We start from the raw sequence: 17,021 nt of genomic DNA, 5'->3' as shown, positions 1-17,021 counted from the left end.
GGCACCCGTCTGTAGCTCTTAGTAAAAAGTTCCACACTTAGTAACAGGAAAAACCGCTTAACCCGATTGAATCAATCGTATACTTACTTAGCGCGATATTCGCTTGCTTGTTCCGGTCGAGCTGGCCGCGTAGCGCTCGTAACCGGCGTAGCTTCAACTCCTGGGCCTCTACGCGCTCGCGCAGCCGCCGCAACCGCTCGCCCTCTACCGCCACCTGTTGACAGAAAAAGAACATTTTTCATATCTGGCACGGTTCATTATTCATATTAGGTTATTATATTTCAATTAGATGAGTAATGTTACACATGATATACATGGGACCAGATCCTGAAATAAACATTTTGTTATTAATATTATGTAATGAAATGTGACTTTGATTTAATTAATTTGAATTTATTTGGTTTGACATAGATAGACAGTTTAATTTAATTGGATGTGATGTGTTAATTTGAAATGAAACAGAAGTTAATTAATTAATTAGGCAGAAATAAAATAAATTCGATTTAATGTAATAATAATATATCTTATCTGCTTACTACCATAGTCTCATAAGAATATTGTATGCACTAACAATACTTGGATCTACTCAGTTATCCGAAAATAAATTATTTTGATTTGATTTGATTAAACCTATATAGGATTAAATAAATAGGCACTGGATTTCGGTAGAAACAGAAAAAAATATTTAAAAATTAAATATGACACAAAAAGTCGGAGCATTCTTGCACAAGGCCACCTGGCTGAACTCTTAAATACGCCACTTTTTATTTTATTACTATCATAACAGTTAATTGTCGAAATTTCCTAAAAATCTTAGTGAATCTATGATACCTAAACTATAATGTTTGCTAAATAGAAAAAAAGAAAGAAGGAAAAATGGTACACAAATTCTTATAATAACTGGATATTGCTGTAAATTATGATGTATTTAGCATTTGAACTATACTAAACTATATATCAAAACGTCAATAGCCCAAGTGCTTTATACTGGACGTGAACATAGTCTGTCACACTCACATTGTTTTGTTTATTGTGTAATGTAACACTTACCCCCAATTTCACCATCCATTGATTAAATTTATCTGACGGATAAATGTGGTACCGTCTCTGTTTGTTTTGTTCGAATAGACGGAGACGGCGTCACATTTATCCGTCAAATAAATAGATGGTGAAACAGACCCTTAGTATTTTTTTTTGCCTCAATATGTAAGTTATCACTGTATAATTTTCAACACAATGTCTGTATTGTTAATTGAATAAATACTATGACTCAGTCTAGTATGTATGTATGTTAACTATTTATTCTATAAAATAAGTGAACAAACGCAATAAACTAAACTACTACACTACTTCGTTATACATCTACTAAAGAAGCTACACTCAGCTACATGTACCTACATTTATCCAATCTAACGCATAATCAAAGAAATCGTCACAAAAAGGTACTCAAAACCATGTGAACACGTCTCTACTGTCAAAGGCTTCGCAGATTGTTGAGATATATGGTTGAGTACCTTTTCCTCTTCTGTTCACTTTATTATTAAATTTCGTACCTTATTCGGTAACTGCCACCTGGATGTCAATGTTTTAAGCAAAACTGCTGTAGGAATAAACCGAAAACAAATACAAACAAGGAAACAGCTCAATAAAGCAAATAAAACCTTTCGCAGCGCAAGTTAGTACAATGGGGATGTTTATTAAAATATTAATTACAATTCCCCTATTCTAATATTAACAAACGCTTACGAAGCTGCGAGGAGTAACGTTATTGTTCCCAAGAAAATAATGCTTAAAACAGCGCGGCAATTTAGTTTCATTTTATAGGCGTATTTATTGCATGAAGAGTTTATTTCTATTAAGCAGGCGATAAATATCGCATTAGGCCACAGTTGAGATCCGACCCAAGATTTATTAAGACCAAGGGAAAGTTGAATTTTTTTCTTCTTATTCGTTCACAATTTTCGCCGGTAAAGTGACATTTTACTGAATTTGTAATGATGTTCTTATTTTGGGGACTCACTTTAATACAAAGCGTTAAAAAAAGAGAGAAAGATGGATATTCTTATGAACAGAAGATAATGCCTGGAAGACGGCAACTGCTGGCTGAGTATTGATTCAAACGGACGATCTTGCGATTAATTTGCTATGAACGCAACTCTGAGATTACTTTTCTGGATCCAAAATGGCGGATGCCAACTGCAAATTCTAGGGTAGATTATTTTATTTTGCGGCTTTGCATGTGAGCATAAGGCCATTGCCATTATAATTCCTGGATTTCGCGAAAACTCCCGTGGAAATTCCCAAAAATGACATAATTAATTTTAGTAACGTTGCATAAAAACCCGCGACAAATTTCATGTCTGTAATCCTAGAGGTTGTAGGTCCCTGCATTAAAGTTACATTAGAAAAGTTTATGTTAGTACTAGTAGTCAGTAAGTTAAACACTACTTAAATTTTCTAATTTTCTGCGCACATTTCTTAATTTTTTCAGCTTAAGTTATGGCATGACTAGGAAAATAGGTATTAATCTAATAAATTTTATTTCTCCACATCTATACGTACGTACGTGTACTGTATATTATTTATAAAGGTAGATGTGGTTTAATAAAATTGATATCCCAAGTTCAAATACACTGACATATAACCGAATAAATGGAATCTCGATATGATTCTGTCTCGGCACTAAACTGTGTTAGGTGAAACAAATGAGATTGGAAAAAGTGTTTATTTTAGAGATGAGTTTTATTCTGTTATCGGACTCGATCGTATTTCAGTTATTGTTTTTTTTTTGAAATGAGATCACAGTCAGTCTATAACTTAACCAACAAAAAGTTGGAAAACTCCCGACTTCAAAGTTCAATATCTCAAAAACGGCTGAACCGATTTTGATAAAATATGTCTAAGAGCCATCGCACGCACGCACGCACGCACGCACGCACGCACGCACGCACACACACACACACACACACACACACCCAAAACAACATTCCAGACTTGATTTTGGGGACCTTTTTTTAGTTAGCTTTGATTTGATACCATATTGTACAATATTACATAATAAAATTATATATTGCACAATAAAAAAAACCCCTCCTTATGTTACCTATTAGTAATGCCTATGATTCGAGTACCTCCTATATCATATATAATCATCACGCAAATTTCAGCCCTCAGGGTCACTAACCTCTAAGCTATTCGGACGTCAAATTAACAGTAAAGACTAATTTGCGTAAAAGACAACACAAATAGCTTTTTATACATTAACCAATTATCATCAGCATAAATTTGGGTAGGAGCCTCAATGCCAAATGGCGATTTATTCCACTAAGTTGACATGAGAATGTGGTAGACTCGTACTATACTTTCCCTATTCCGCTACAAAAGTATTTTTATTGCGATTTTATTTTAACTTAATTGAACATAAATCTGCAGAGCTAACGAAATTGCGCAGTAAAGAAAAATAAATTGTTCTTTTGAGACGTTCTAAGCGTAAGGCTGCCAAACAAACAACCGTTGGCTGGCACTACACAAACCCTATTTCAGTGAAGAGTTTCGTGACAGGCTCTCAATATTGCGAAACTTCACAATATTTTTGGAACACCAGTAACGGTCGTCGGTGTGCTTATTAAAAAATCGGAAATTGACAAACATTTTCCAGCCCCTTTTCAATTTTCCGAAACAATCGTGGAGAGCGGACGCGCAGCGACCATTTTACGTACAAATCGAAAATACAAACTGAGACATGAATGCACAGAAAAACCAGAAAAAGAGACCAGCGCTGGGAATCGAACCCAGGTCCTCAGCAATCCGTGCTGCGTGCTATAACCCCTACACCACCGCTGGACAGGAATTTAGACACGAATTTTTCCTATGCATACATATCTCAGGTTGCTTATTTGTACTACGCTACTTATGCAGCAGCACTAGCGACATCTATGTTTCGCTCTCATCGAGAGACGTCAACATTCTTTCGGAACCAACCGCTCACCCAGACAAGAGATGTCGCTACTAAGCAATCAAATCACCAATCATGATTTACGTACGAAGTTCAGTATTTTATATTTCTATAAAATAGGGTGGCTAACGAGCAATCACCCCCGCCTGCCTGAATATAGTGTTGCCAGCCTAAATATTTAATTAACACTTCATATGACAGTAATTTCACCAGTTAGTCTTCACGCCGGAATAGGTATAACAGAGAAAGCTACTTGGCAACAGGATTAATTTTAGTACCTAGTGTCTCGGATTGACCTTGAGGTCTTACCATCGGCCAAAATCTCCTGTAGCGATATATCTAAAAATTAGAAAGCCAAAACGAATTAAAATTTTAAAATTCAGGCCTGTTATGTTTGCTTAGGACTTTGGGCGTCGGAAACAAACACTGCTGTAGATAACTAAGAACGGAATGCTCGCCGTACCTAAGATGAAGTTGCGGAACCGCCTACTTACCGCGCTGTTTACAAATAAACAAACTAGGGTTTGTTGTTGTTATAAAACAAACAGGGGGTTTGTTTATTGAGTTCGGGGGAACTAGGTCGCAATAATCGTCGGTATGTTTGCACTGCGTCGATACGCAGCTGTGCGTTAATGAAACTTGCTTCCTTATCTCAAGGGCTGAAGCAAAATTACCTACGAATTGTTTTGACTAATTAAGGGTTAGCTCAAAAATTTACATTTCAAAGATGATTTTCGTTATCGGTGTCATTGTGTCATGCCAGGTACTTACTTACACGTTATCCACCACAGTGAACATGAAGTAATGCGTAACGTAAAAAGCTACAAGCATCCTTCTCTGTATGCACATACGATGTATGTAGTACTATCACTCCAAAACATAATATCGTATAATTTCACCATATTGCTGCATTACAAATATACTCAGCGGCACAAAATTTGGCCCACTCGTCATACAAAATTACCTATTCGGCATACATTTGAGGGCCACATTTTTTGCCGCTCAGTATATAATATAGGTAACTTTTACAACACAAGTCTAGGCAAGCAGCATGTATTAGTGATATTTTATCTACACCCATATAGTAAATCCTCAATTATGCGTTCAAAAACCATAGGTAATGACCGGCATTACGACATGAACACGGCTGTATCGTAAAGGTCATTACGATACAGAAATCTGTATCTGTCGGCCGCGACTACGTGCAGCAGCAGGTCGTCGCGCGCGCAGCGGGCGCAGCTCGTGGGGCAGACATACCTACCTACCTAGTTCTCGTTAATGCAGGTCATTCTCAATGGTTCTTGAACACATGATAGAGGATTTAATATATGAATATAGATATGCAACTGTACGTAATTAGGCCTTAAAACACTCGTGACCCTATTATGAAACTCGGCTACGCCTCGTTTCATAAACTCACACTCGTGTTTTCAGAACCCTTATTACGATACAGTGGCATAAAATATCTTATATAGCTGTAATTATTTCATTAAAATAAAATGAAAATGAAAATCTTAGGAACGCTGGCTAAAAATGTATTTCAACGGTCTTAAATAGCAAATTATAAAACATTGCGTTCCATTCAAGAGTTTATTGCAACGAAGCCTCAGAAACTGTACGTCTAAACAGGCGCAATTTATGAGATATATCCAAGTTATTTCCGAAATAAAATTTCTGCGAAACCAAGCAAAACCCGCGGTGAAAACTTCACAAATAAATACTGCAATCAAGGTAAAAATACACAGAGGACCTTCGTGTAAAGACTTTCAACTGCGGGGGTGAATTTAGATTCCACGTTGTTTGGTTTTTAATTTTAACTTGACAATTTTGGCCTATGACATTGAAATGGGAATGTGTCAAAATAAATAAAGTTTGAATAAATGATGTTCAGGACAAAAACGTGATATTTTCATGAAATAAATATTCAAGGAACTACACTTTGAACCTCTTGGTTATTTACGTAACATTTTTTGTGGTAAATGATCATTTTTTAAAAAATATATCAAACAATTGAACTGACTACAAAAAAAACATGAAAGTAATTTTCTACCAGTCTAAAGTCGGTGCCTCAGCCAGCTCGAGCCTTTCTAGAATCTCAGTCTCAGTTCAGTTTCAGTGATTTAAGGCTGAATAGGCGACAGGCAGTTACTTTCGCATTTATTATAGTAGTAAGTAGTAAGGATATAAAGTACTAAATAAATAATGTGCTAAATATGAGTGTAAAGAATATAGTATTCTCCTGACAAATTATAGTAGGAGTAAAATCTATAAGTTTCTGAATTCAACAGAACGTTACGAAAACTAATTTAATTAGTTAAAGTATTATTTTTTGAACGACATTTGTTGAGATGATTAATATAATAATTTTGAAATGTGTTTGATGTACATTTCAAAATTATTATACTAGGAAAAGTGGTGTAAAGATAGTAAAAGTGTAAATTAACACTGTCACATATATTAAATTAAATGAAATTGCGCCATTTCCACGAATTCTTTGTAAGTGCCCCTCCCTTTGGCATTCGTCGCTTAAAGAATATTTCACTTCATTCCATTAAGAGAAATATTATAACAATTCTCATTCATTAAGTCGTTCCAGCTTTGAGCACTTTATAAAGTTAAATATTAAATTTCAATAATTGTTCAATTATATTACTCATTTTTATTTTATACTATTTCTCACTGGATTTAAAGGAATACGGACGTAAAAAGTATTCTATATATAAGTTAACAGTTAAAAAAGTTTTTCTTTTAATTGAAAGTTTATGCTTATCAACGCTTGGAAATTTCAACAATGCCTATTATTAATTTGTAACATTGCGTGATTTTATTTTCAATCACTCCAGCTCTCTTGCCTATGTATGACAATTTGATACAGATGTATTTTTAATGTAGGGTAATAATAATGTCTGGCCCTGTAGAACTAATTTTAAATAACTTTTTAATTAACAAATCCATTTTAATACAAGCTATAAATATTTGCCGACTTTATTTTTCCATATGTGTACTTTTGAAGTCTATTCGACCACTGGAAGTGGATTAAACCTTCTTACAAGATTTTCCCCGGGTTGCGCAATTGTTTAACTTAAATATACATAGACTCCATTTTTTTTTAGGAAGTCACAAATTGTATGTCAAACACTAGGCTAATAGTACAACAGTTTCGCTCACTGCCTAGGAACGAAACTCACTCACCACCGGGATTTCATTAACGTTATTTGTTACTGTTCGTAATATCTGAGCTTACTTAGCGTTCATAGCAATAGCAAGTCTACCGGGATCCCGGGACCTCGCGATATTACAACCACGAACACACATGCCGGGAATTTCGTATACCTAGTTAAAGCGAGAAATTTGTTTACCGCACTATGTTAGGTGGAATAGTGTTGGCCCCAAAATAACGTAAGTTTTCATTAACTACTCGTACTATCGTTTGGCCCAATAGTTTAGGAATTGTATATCATCATCATCATCCCAGCCTATATACGTCCCACTGCTGGGCACAGGCCTCCTCTTAGAACAAGAGGGCTTGGGCTATAGTGCCCACGCGGGCCCAGTGCGGATTGGGAACTTCACACGCACCATTGAATTGCTTCGCAGGATTGTGCAGGTTTCCTCACGATATTTTCCTTCACCGCAAAGCTCGTGGTAAATTTCAAATGTAATTCCGCACATGAATTTCGAAAAACTCAGAGGTGTGATCCGGGGTTTCAACCCACGACCCTCTGTCTGAGAGGCGATAGGTCAAACCACTAGGCCACCACGGCTTAGTTTGGCACGGCAGGAATTGTATAAAACAAATGTAATCGAATGTAATGGTTGACGGCGATCATCTTTACAAGCATTAATTATTTCTTGAAATGAAACTTTTTTCGTTCTGAGATGAGCAATAGCCGTCGCTATAAGAAAACAAAAAAATAAATACAAGTACATATATAATTTTTCAAACAATCCTTTTTATAAAATGTCTTTTTTTTGTCAATCTACATAAACATTAATGTCAGAGAACTGCATCAAATAAAATGGAATAAAAACTAACCGTTTCCATTTATATATTATTTTATTATTATTATTATTTTATGTTTCTGTCTGGTGTACAATAAAGAGTCTTTGTATTGTATTGTATTGTTGTATATTTGTTACGCATTTTTCAACGTCGATAATTTTAAATGTTTTTACCCTGCAAAAAGCCGATTGTTCGAGTTGGAGGTAACACAGAAACAGAATGCTCAAACTGGAAATTTCCATGTATTTTATTCCGATTTTTTACGTACGAAATAACTTCATCATTAAGAGTAGCGGTATGGTAAACCAAAGCGATTTGCTATACTATACTATGTCTAACCCTTCATTAATAACGTATTCCCCTTAAGCCCATTGCTTATAAGGGTCTTCGTGAAGCGCCCAATCTCAGATTTAGCGATTACAGACGCATGCAGCGGTTATAGCCCCTACGAAGTACTTGGCCTCAGGGCCCCAGCGTCTCCTAAAGGAGCCAAATATATATGGAATTGTAAGCCCGTGGCAACCGTTAACACCTCTAAATAACTCCATTATCGCCGTTAAGCACACACTGTTACACTCTGGTTACTTCACCCGAGGCGAGTTTAAGCTGCACATATCGCGTTTTATGTGTGAGTAATGTGTATCACTTGTAAATTTGCATACGTATGCAAAATGTCAACTCGCGTGACTTTTTGAGAGTCTTAATGAGATTTTGTGGATCAAAACAGCGTTTAAGCGGGACAGCTGAAGGCAACGGCATAATTTGAAAAATATTGTTTTCGTTGAAAAATATTTTTTGTCCTTTAATGTCAAATTAGCGTGTGTTGATATTGCTTATAACATAAAACTTGTGGGGTGGATTATTTCTAAAAATTGATTAGTTAAGAAACGCGAGTGAGCATCATGTAGGTCCTACCTGTTATTGATTTCCTGGCCAAATCATAAAACCGACACGTACGAATTAAACAGGATTAGAATCATTTGGCGTTTCCGTCATGTTTATACTATATACCTTTGTATATTTCTCGATATTAATTGCATAGTATTTACTGCCACCGGCATAAACCAATTTTATAACCCTTCTATAGATAGAGATACGCATAATACGCATATGTTCAAAACCAAAACAAATCATTCAAGCTGAGTGTTATTTTATTACCGATTCACTTACTTATCCTGATAAGACGTGAGCAAGAGAAACAATTCGATAAGCCACAAAAGTTTAATAAAATTGAGTGGAGTGCGTAAAAACTACCTACTGAAACCTTCGAAAATCTTTAGTATACTTTGCTATTCAGTATTCATCCAATTCTATTTAGATTGCCGGCCGACCAATGACTAGAGATTAGTCGTTCCTCTGTAGGTACGACCGTAATATGATTGCTGACAAATAAATCGCTTATGTCTGAAGTTGCCTTAAGCGTACTTGGTTTCTTTTTCACTACATGTTGCTGCTACTATTCATGGGAGCGAGAACACTGAATGTACAACACACGTCTATATTCATTTACGAGTTTAAATACATATTTATGTATCTTTATGTATGGTTTCATTTGTCTATTAGTCATAGTAGGTATGTACAAGCAATCACTTTGCTCTCCCGTGACCATTATGGTAGCTACGTCTATGCAACTAATGTGTGTTACGGCTAGTTTTGATGCTGACACAGCTGCAAGCAAGCAAGTTGCAGGTAGTAGGACCTTGTGCAAGGTCCGCCCGGATTGCTACCACCATCTTGCTCGCTAATCCTGCCGTGAAGCAGCAGTGCTTGCACTGTTGTGTTTCGGCGTGGAGAGTAAGACAGCCGGTGAAATTACTGGCACTTGAGGTATCCTATCTTAGGCCTCTAGGTTGGCAACGCATCTGCAATAACCCTGGTATTGCAGATGTTAATGGGCGGTAGTGATTTCTTACCATCAGGAGACCCACTTGCTCGTTTGCGATCCAGTCGAAAAAAAATAGCTATGTAACCATACCTGGTGCTGCCGCGCCACCTGTTGCTTCAAGTCCCCCTAGCCGCTGCTCCATGGCGCAGAGCAGCCGTTACATCTAGCTTTGATGCTGATATAGCTGCAAGTAATGTAAATATACCTGGTGCTGCCTCGCCTCCTGTTGCTTCAGGTAACGCAGCCGCTGCTTCTTGGCGCAATGCAACCTTTACGTCTAGCTCTGATGCTGATATAGCTGCAAGTAATGTAAATATACCTGGTGCTGCCCCGCCACCTGCTAATTAACTATTAGGTAGCGGAGCCGCTGCTCCTTGGCGCAATGCAGCCGTTATGTCTAGTCCCGATGTTGATACACCTGCAAGTAATGTAAATATACCTGGTGCTGCCTCGCCTCCTGTTGCTTCAGGTACCGCAGCCGCTGCTCTTTGGCACAGAGCAGCTGGTGTTGCGTGTCGATCTGCTGCTGCTGACGCAGTGCCATGGCGCGCAGCTCGCCCAGAGTCAACTCCACCCCTTCCCCCAGCTGTGGACAAAAAAGAAACACTGTTTAGTACAAGTGAATAATTGGGAATAGTCGACATATTCATCACCATCATCAGCCGGAAGACTGCTAAACAAAGAAGTTACTCTTAGAACGCCCACATAATTCGTCGTCGACATAATGCGGTATTTGACTATTTTGTATATTTTTTATAAATTAAAACCACACAATGCCTGTTATCGAATAAAGAAACAATTTTTAAGCTACCTTTACAAATAACAAAGTTACGAGGGTTTGAAATTCAAGATTAGACAGAGAAAGACATACTGGCTTGTGACGTCACACGCTAGTACCGACATACTTGGTCGCTAAACACTGTATGTATATCTATATTTTCGTAATAATATTAAGATATGCCAAATTCAGGAGTTGTCAAATACCGTATTGATAATGATAATCAATATTAGCCCGTTTCTTTTTTTTTCAGAAGAAGTTTTTCATAGACGAGTCGTAAATCATGAAGAACATCATCATTAGAAAGTCTTAATATGATTAACACATAGGAAGCGCTTATAATAGAACATAGATTAAGCAAAATTTTTAAATATTGAATACCCGTGTGGTGTCTGGTTAGAGTTACATTCTCTATTTCTTCCGTGGATGTCGTAAGAGGCGACTGTGGATATAGGTAAAGTAAGGTATACAGTAGGCGACAGGCTAGCAACCTGTCACTATTGTACCGTTTTTGTCAAACTTAAAAGTGGCTCCGAAGAGGTTACGTTTCGTGTGCTCTGCCTACCCCATTTAGGAATACAGGCGTGATGTTTGTGTGTGTGTGTGTGTGTGTGTGTGTGTGTGTGTGTGTGTGTGTGTGTGTGTGTGTGTGTGTGTGTGTGTGTGTGTGTGTGTGTGTTTGAATATTGAACTTAACTTTTTAAAATTAAATTAAAAACAAACCCTTAAACACCAAAGCTGTAATATATCTTAAAACTGTCACGGCTGCAGCGGAAACGACTCTCAGGGTGAGTACCTTTAAGTCGTCACAAGTCTACGTATCTCGATGCAGTTATTAAATTTTAAAGTTAGCATGTTATAAGGACTTTCAAAGATATGGCTAAGGCTAAACATTTATTATATTATGTTTGTGCCATGAAATGTTATATTTATGCCAATCTTCATACGTCACACTTCTTCCGTGTAAAACGTTATGTAGCGAAGTTGAAAAGCTTTCCTACGAAACTTTTTCCAAACATTATTATCATAAAAAGAATTGAGTTATTCACCTCAATATTGTCAAAAGGCGAACTTTGTCAATTTTCTTTCAGACACTAACTTTTCAGAGGGATAAGTTAAGACATATGCGATCGAGAAATACGAGGGATATAAATAAGAATAGTATGAGGCTGACGGCGTCTTATATTTTTTGCAGAAGATACGCGAATATGATCGGCAAAAAACTATTTATAGACTGCTAAAGCCCCAGAATATTGCCGATTGTGAAATAAGAAAAGCTTCTCATTAAAAATTCAACAGACTAGTTAAATATAAGGTAAACTTGAGTTAGTTGGAGTAGAAAGTTTCACAGATTGTACATGCTTAATTTTCGTCAAAGTTATTAAAACATGGAAATTAGTCTAACAGAGAACACCGATGATATCAATTTAAGAGCGTGTATACCTAGTGCCATCCACGAAGACGCGTGATTTTGTCAAAATTAGAAATTAATGACATTGTAATAAGAACCACGGCGCGCGTCATCGTGAATGACTCTACCTATACACTACATACAATAAAATATGTACGATACAATACAACTCATAATGAGTCTATCCATTTATTTTGAGTTGCCGTGTGGCACAAACTGGGCTTTTGTATAAAACCGAATGCAGCAGAAATTACGCGGCCGAAAATACACGGCTCACAGTCACAGTCTGGCTTCACCCTTAAGAGCGTGTGTACCTGTATATTCCAAATTTATCAAACTTCAAACCACCGTTGCGACCGTATTTACCCAACACATATTTACTCTAACATTGCCCCGGTATTCGGTGGGCATACTAAAAACCGACAATCAATCCATGCGTCAATGACATCAACTAGCGGAAGCGATTACAATTGCGAAATGCAACTGAAATCGACGCCGAGCTTGACACAAACTAACCTGCAATAACTTTAACTGTTCAAGACGACAGATACACATTTCGAATCCGCTAATCTCTCAGAATGGATGTGGCTCGAAATATGAGTGTCTACTAAAGATAAGTACAGGTCAGTGGGAAACCTTCAGGGGTTTATCCTCGCTCCGGAGGCGAGTGCTACTGGACGATTGTCCTTGATCCTCTGTGTAATTTCACTTCATCCCCTCGGTTGTTTCGTTGGAGTTTAATAAAGACTTTGTTGGATGTTTAGATGGAGCGCTCTGTCACTGTCATAAGATCGCGACTTATTTTTAGATGAGGATGCTCCGCGAAATGAAGGATTACACGTACCTTCTGTTTATGATATAAGTACAACTAAACAAGATTTGATATTGAAGGTATAAGTATATCTACATTATAAAAACAAAATAAAGACGAAATATCGGAAACATTATAAGACAAAGTTTTTATTCGCAGCAAGAACAGGGACTGGAAATCTATGCGAAACTTTCTAGCATTCAATTTGCGCCACCCAGCAACAAAAGCCAACCACACGATGATACATACAAATGGAATGTTTTATTTCACTCCAACCAACGTTCCGTATAAAATACTTGGATTTCGGTATTTTCGGTCCTTTTTAGGAGGCGGCGTATCGGGAGAATTAAGGGCGGCCGCGGTCAGGATTTATACGTGTCTTGACACTTGTTGATAGCCGGCGTCCGTCGGCGGCCCAAAGTACCAAGATAAATAATACTGCATTACTGTCAGACGCCTGGCAATAGAAATGATAATGGCCGCCACCGTTGATGCATGGAAATTGAAAGAGGACGAGAGCTCGTAGCGTGACATTTAACTAGGCGATTAAACGATATTTATTATGATTACTACACAACACATAGCCTGACGTTATAAACACAGACTATAAAGACCAGGTAAATAAAATAAAACCAAGCAATAGAGTAAATGGATAATTTAACGCCTCGATAAACTCATTTAAAGACGCTAATGGAAATACGCAAATGAATAGCAGTCGGCACAAATAGCAACTAACGAACATAATTACAAATTTACATGCGATGAAAGCATCACCTGCGTCTTTCCACAAGTCGGGACACGCAAGGTCGAAATCAAGGAAATGTTTGAGACGTTGTTTAAGTCATTCATAACTTTATATTCAATTTGTAACAAGTTGGGGTTTGCTTAAGTACCTATATTAGCAGGTACACGAAGAGAAATATAGCAGGGTGTATTTATTTATAACAAATGTTATAAAAAATATGAAATGTTGTTATGCTTTTAGAAGAAAACTGGAAAAATACGCCATATATAATATTGTTATTGAGATGTATTTCTTTAGGCATAAATAATTGTCTTTTCCAAACACTGTAACGGAAACGGACGATATGATATAAATAAATAAATGTACCTGAAGCAATTGTTGCATTGAAGAAAAATAACTTAAAGAGTTTTATTTTAATATTCAAAGATAAACTTACAAGAAATCCAAACTCATACGATAAGTGCGGTCGTAAGTGAAGTTCTATGTCCCAATGTAGAACGATGTGCCACCAGTCATTTCCATACACATATATACACATGAATATTGTATGAACATTCGGAACACTAACGATATTGCTTGTATTTCTTGTAGCGGTGCATAAAAACGAAACGTGTTGGTTGTTATGCTCGACAAATATAGCGTTCGATGAAACATACATTTTAAAAAGCCAGCACGAAATATTAATGAAGAAAAATACTGTGAAAAGCGGTGTGTAGGATATAGCTTCTTAGCATGCCTATTGCTCACTCACATGTACTTAATACATAATCACCTGCTAAAACTATTCTAGATTAATATTTAAACCTCGTACTTAAAGGTACACAATGTGTTAAATTAAATAACTGAAAACCTTACACAAACCAATGGTATTTTTTAAATTAGTCGATTGCATTTATTTTTGAATACCTTAAATATTTCATGAAATATTCGTACCTATATTTTGTAAAGTTAGTCATTCTACTTGATTTCTAAGTGTACACTTGTAGGTAATTTGTAATTACCAGTTGCGCTTTTCCGATTTTAGACGAAATCAGACAGAAAACGGCCAGTATTAAATTATCCAAATAGGTAGGTACCTACATGTACGCAATCTCGCTAAAACATTTTTAATCGGCGTATGTATTCGTAACGTCTCCGTTTAGACTAGGCACAGCAAAAGAGGAATTAAAAATAAAGTTCTTAAAAGTACAGTATAATATTCGATTCTACTTCTAACACCTTGTATGCATTTGCTCGAAGCTGGAACTCCTTCACTTAACAGTAAAAGTGACTCTGAGAATTTTCAATTTTCTTTTAAACATTTCTAGTCGGTACTAGTCAATTTGTTACGGTTTTCTGGTCAATGGCAACACTGCTGCAAGAGTTGCTGTTTAAAAACCGAGCTCGCTGCATTTATAATATCTTGTTTAGAAGAGGCAATGGAGAATATTGTCGCAATACGTAAAAATGGAAATGACTTTCAATACAAGTAAAATTAATTAAAATGCAGTTTCCTGCAGATCGTCCTTAATTACTAATGATATGGTAGGTAGTCTTTAAAAAACTGTATTGCAGGGTCTGACTCACGAGCGTTTTTCCCGCCCGTTCCAGTGTGTTATGAATATTGATGCATACGATAACTATTTGCGTCAACTTCTGATACAAGTAGTTTCTCTTTCAAGTGAAGTATTCATCCTTATATTAGTAGAAACGGGCCATCGTTTGTATGCATATTACTCTTATTCAAACCATTACCTCTTATTCATAACACACTGAAACGGGCGGGCAAAGCGCTTGTGAGCCGCACCAATCAATGACTAATTATTAAGCGATAACGCCGCCTATTGCTTACCTTGTAATTTTTTCTCTGTGTATATGTTTTCTGTATCGCTTACTATTTCTGGTGTACAATAAAGAGTATTTGTATTGTATTGTATTGTAAATTAAAATGAGAATTGTGTTCAATAACACGTCACATAAGTTATCAAAACATAACCGTAGATTTTTTACTTGCAAATTTCCAAAATGCATTTTTATAACTAGTGTTATTTCTTAAACTTATTTTTTATAATAGCCTTTGCAGTATCCCACTGCTGCGCAAAGGCCTTCCCTTTCTGGCTGGCTTCGGCAAAATGTGGCCAGTCCGGCTGGAATCGCACCAAAACGTCCCGCCACCTTCTTTTAGGCCTACCTCTGCTCCAGTGCCCGTCGCGTGGAACCGCAAGCAGGGGTGATTTTGGCCCAGGGATCCGGATGCATCGGCGGACATGACCTGCCCAGTTCCACTCGAGTTTAGCGGTCTGTGTCCCCATATTAACAATTCGGGTTTTGGAGTGTAGTTCCGTGTTTCTGATTCTATGCCTATTTGCCCGCTGGCAAAGCTTGAGTTTGGACTTCTGGACCTCAATCAAAGACCAGGTCTGAGCACCGAAGGTTAGGATGGGCAGGATGCACATGTCAACGAGCTTAAGTTTTAATTAACCATACAAAATCTTTGTGTAATGAGTTGACAAGTGAATAATCCTAAAGGCACAAAATATCTCTCAAAAAATTACCTGCATAGTTTAGAGTCTGTTCAAAATAACATTAGTAAAGCAACAGCAGTCAACTGCTGCCGCCGACTGTAATATAGTTAACATTTAAGTTGTTTAGTTAAGTTACACATGGCGTGCCTATTCGGATATAAATTAACGTTAGTAGCTACGTCACATTAACGAAATGCGGATTAGTTGGGAACAGTTGGGCCGTGTGCACTGAAAGCGGTCTCTGCAAACATCGTTACGCTTGAGATACAGTCACCAGTAGAATGCAGAGCGTAGAATGAATACAAAAAGGTGTATTCTATTGTTCAGAGAGCAGAAATATCAGAGTGCTTTCAGCCGAGTTAGTGATGCTGAGCCGAATCTACATTTGAGTATGTCGACTATTCGGGTTAACGGAAGAAAAAGAAGAGTGGCAATTACAGCAAGGAAGAGTGCAACTCTTAAATGTTGATGATGATAATTTTATTGATACTTCACTAAAATGAAAAAGTGTCTAATAAAAAAACTATCGGCTTAATTGTCAGTGGAAAAGGTGTTATAAAATGAATAAAAATCCTTGTCAGTTATGCGCAAAAATAAAATATAATGTTGTTTAAGGTTTTTTTTTCTCTTAATGCAAAGAAAGATACTTGTAGAAAGTGCTTAAATGAAATAGCAGTGGTGGTTTATCATCCTACAGGATGTGTTTGCAATTTTAAGCACCTTATCCACTGGAATATTCTCTTGTTCATTGACTATTGTACGTTTTGTACAGTGCACGGGCGAAAAATATTCACTTGCCATAGTTACTGAAATGTGTCTAAACACAACAAAGGTACATGTTGTATGTAATATGAAATGAATTTCTCATCGAGGGTAAAGCTTGTAACCCGAAATAGCGGCAGGTGGGGTGGAGGGTGCAAAACTGCTGT

At 37.0% G+C, this 17,021-nt stretch overlaps 1 protein-coding gene across 9 annotated transcripts in view; it reads right to left on the bottom strand.

The window, feature by feature from the left end:
* ASPP (Ankyrin-repeat, SH3-domain, and Proline-rich-region containing Protein) overlaps positions 1–17,021 on the bottom strand; it is a 388,674-nt gene that overhangs the window by 47,498 nt on the left and 324,155 nt on the right. For all 9 annotated transcript variants that reach the window (XM_074090067.1, XM_074090068.1, XM_074090065.1 and 6 more), the window contains 2 exons: positions 10,283–10,429; positions 88–214 (listed from right to left, as the gene is read on the bottom strand). In XM_074090067.1, the coding sequence (XP_073946168.1) occupies positions 88–214; positions 10,283–10,429 (274 nt within the window). The remainder of the gene's footprint in view (positions 1–87; positions 215–10,282; positions 10,430–17,021) is intronic.

This window comes from Choristoneura fumiferana, chromosome 7 (genome assembly GCF_025370935.1).
Source record: "Choristoneura fumiferana chromosome 7, NRCan_CFum_1, whole genome shotgun sequence".
NCBI classification, from domain to species: domain Eukaryota; kingdom Metazoa; phylum Arthropoda; class Insecta; order Lepidoptera; family Tortricidae; genus Choristoneura; species Choristoneura fumiferana.
This window is presented reverse-complemented; position numbering and strand designations above follow the sequence as displayed.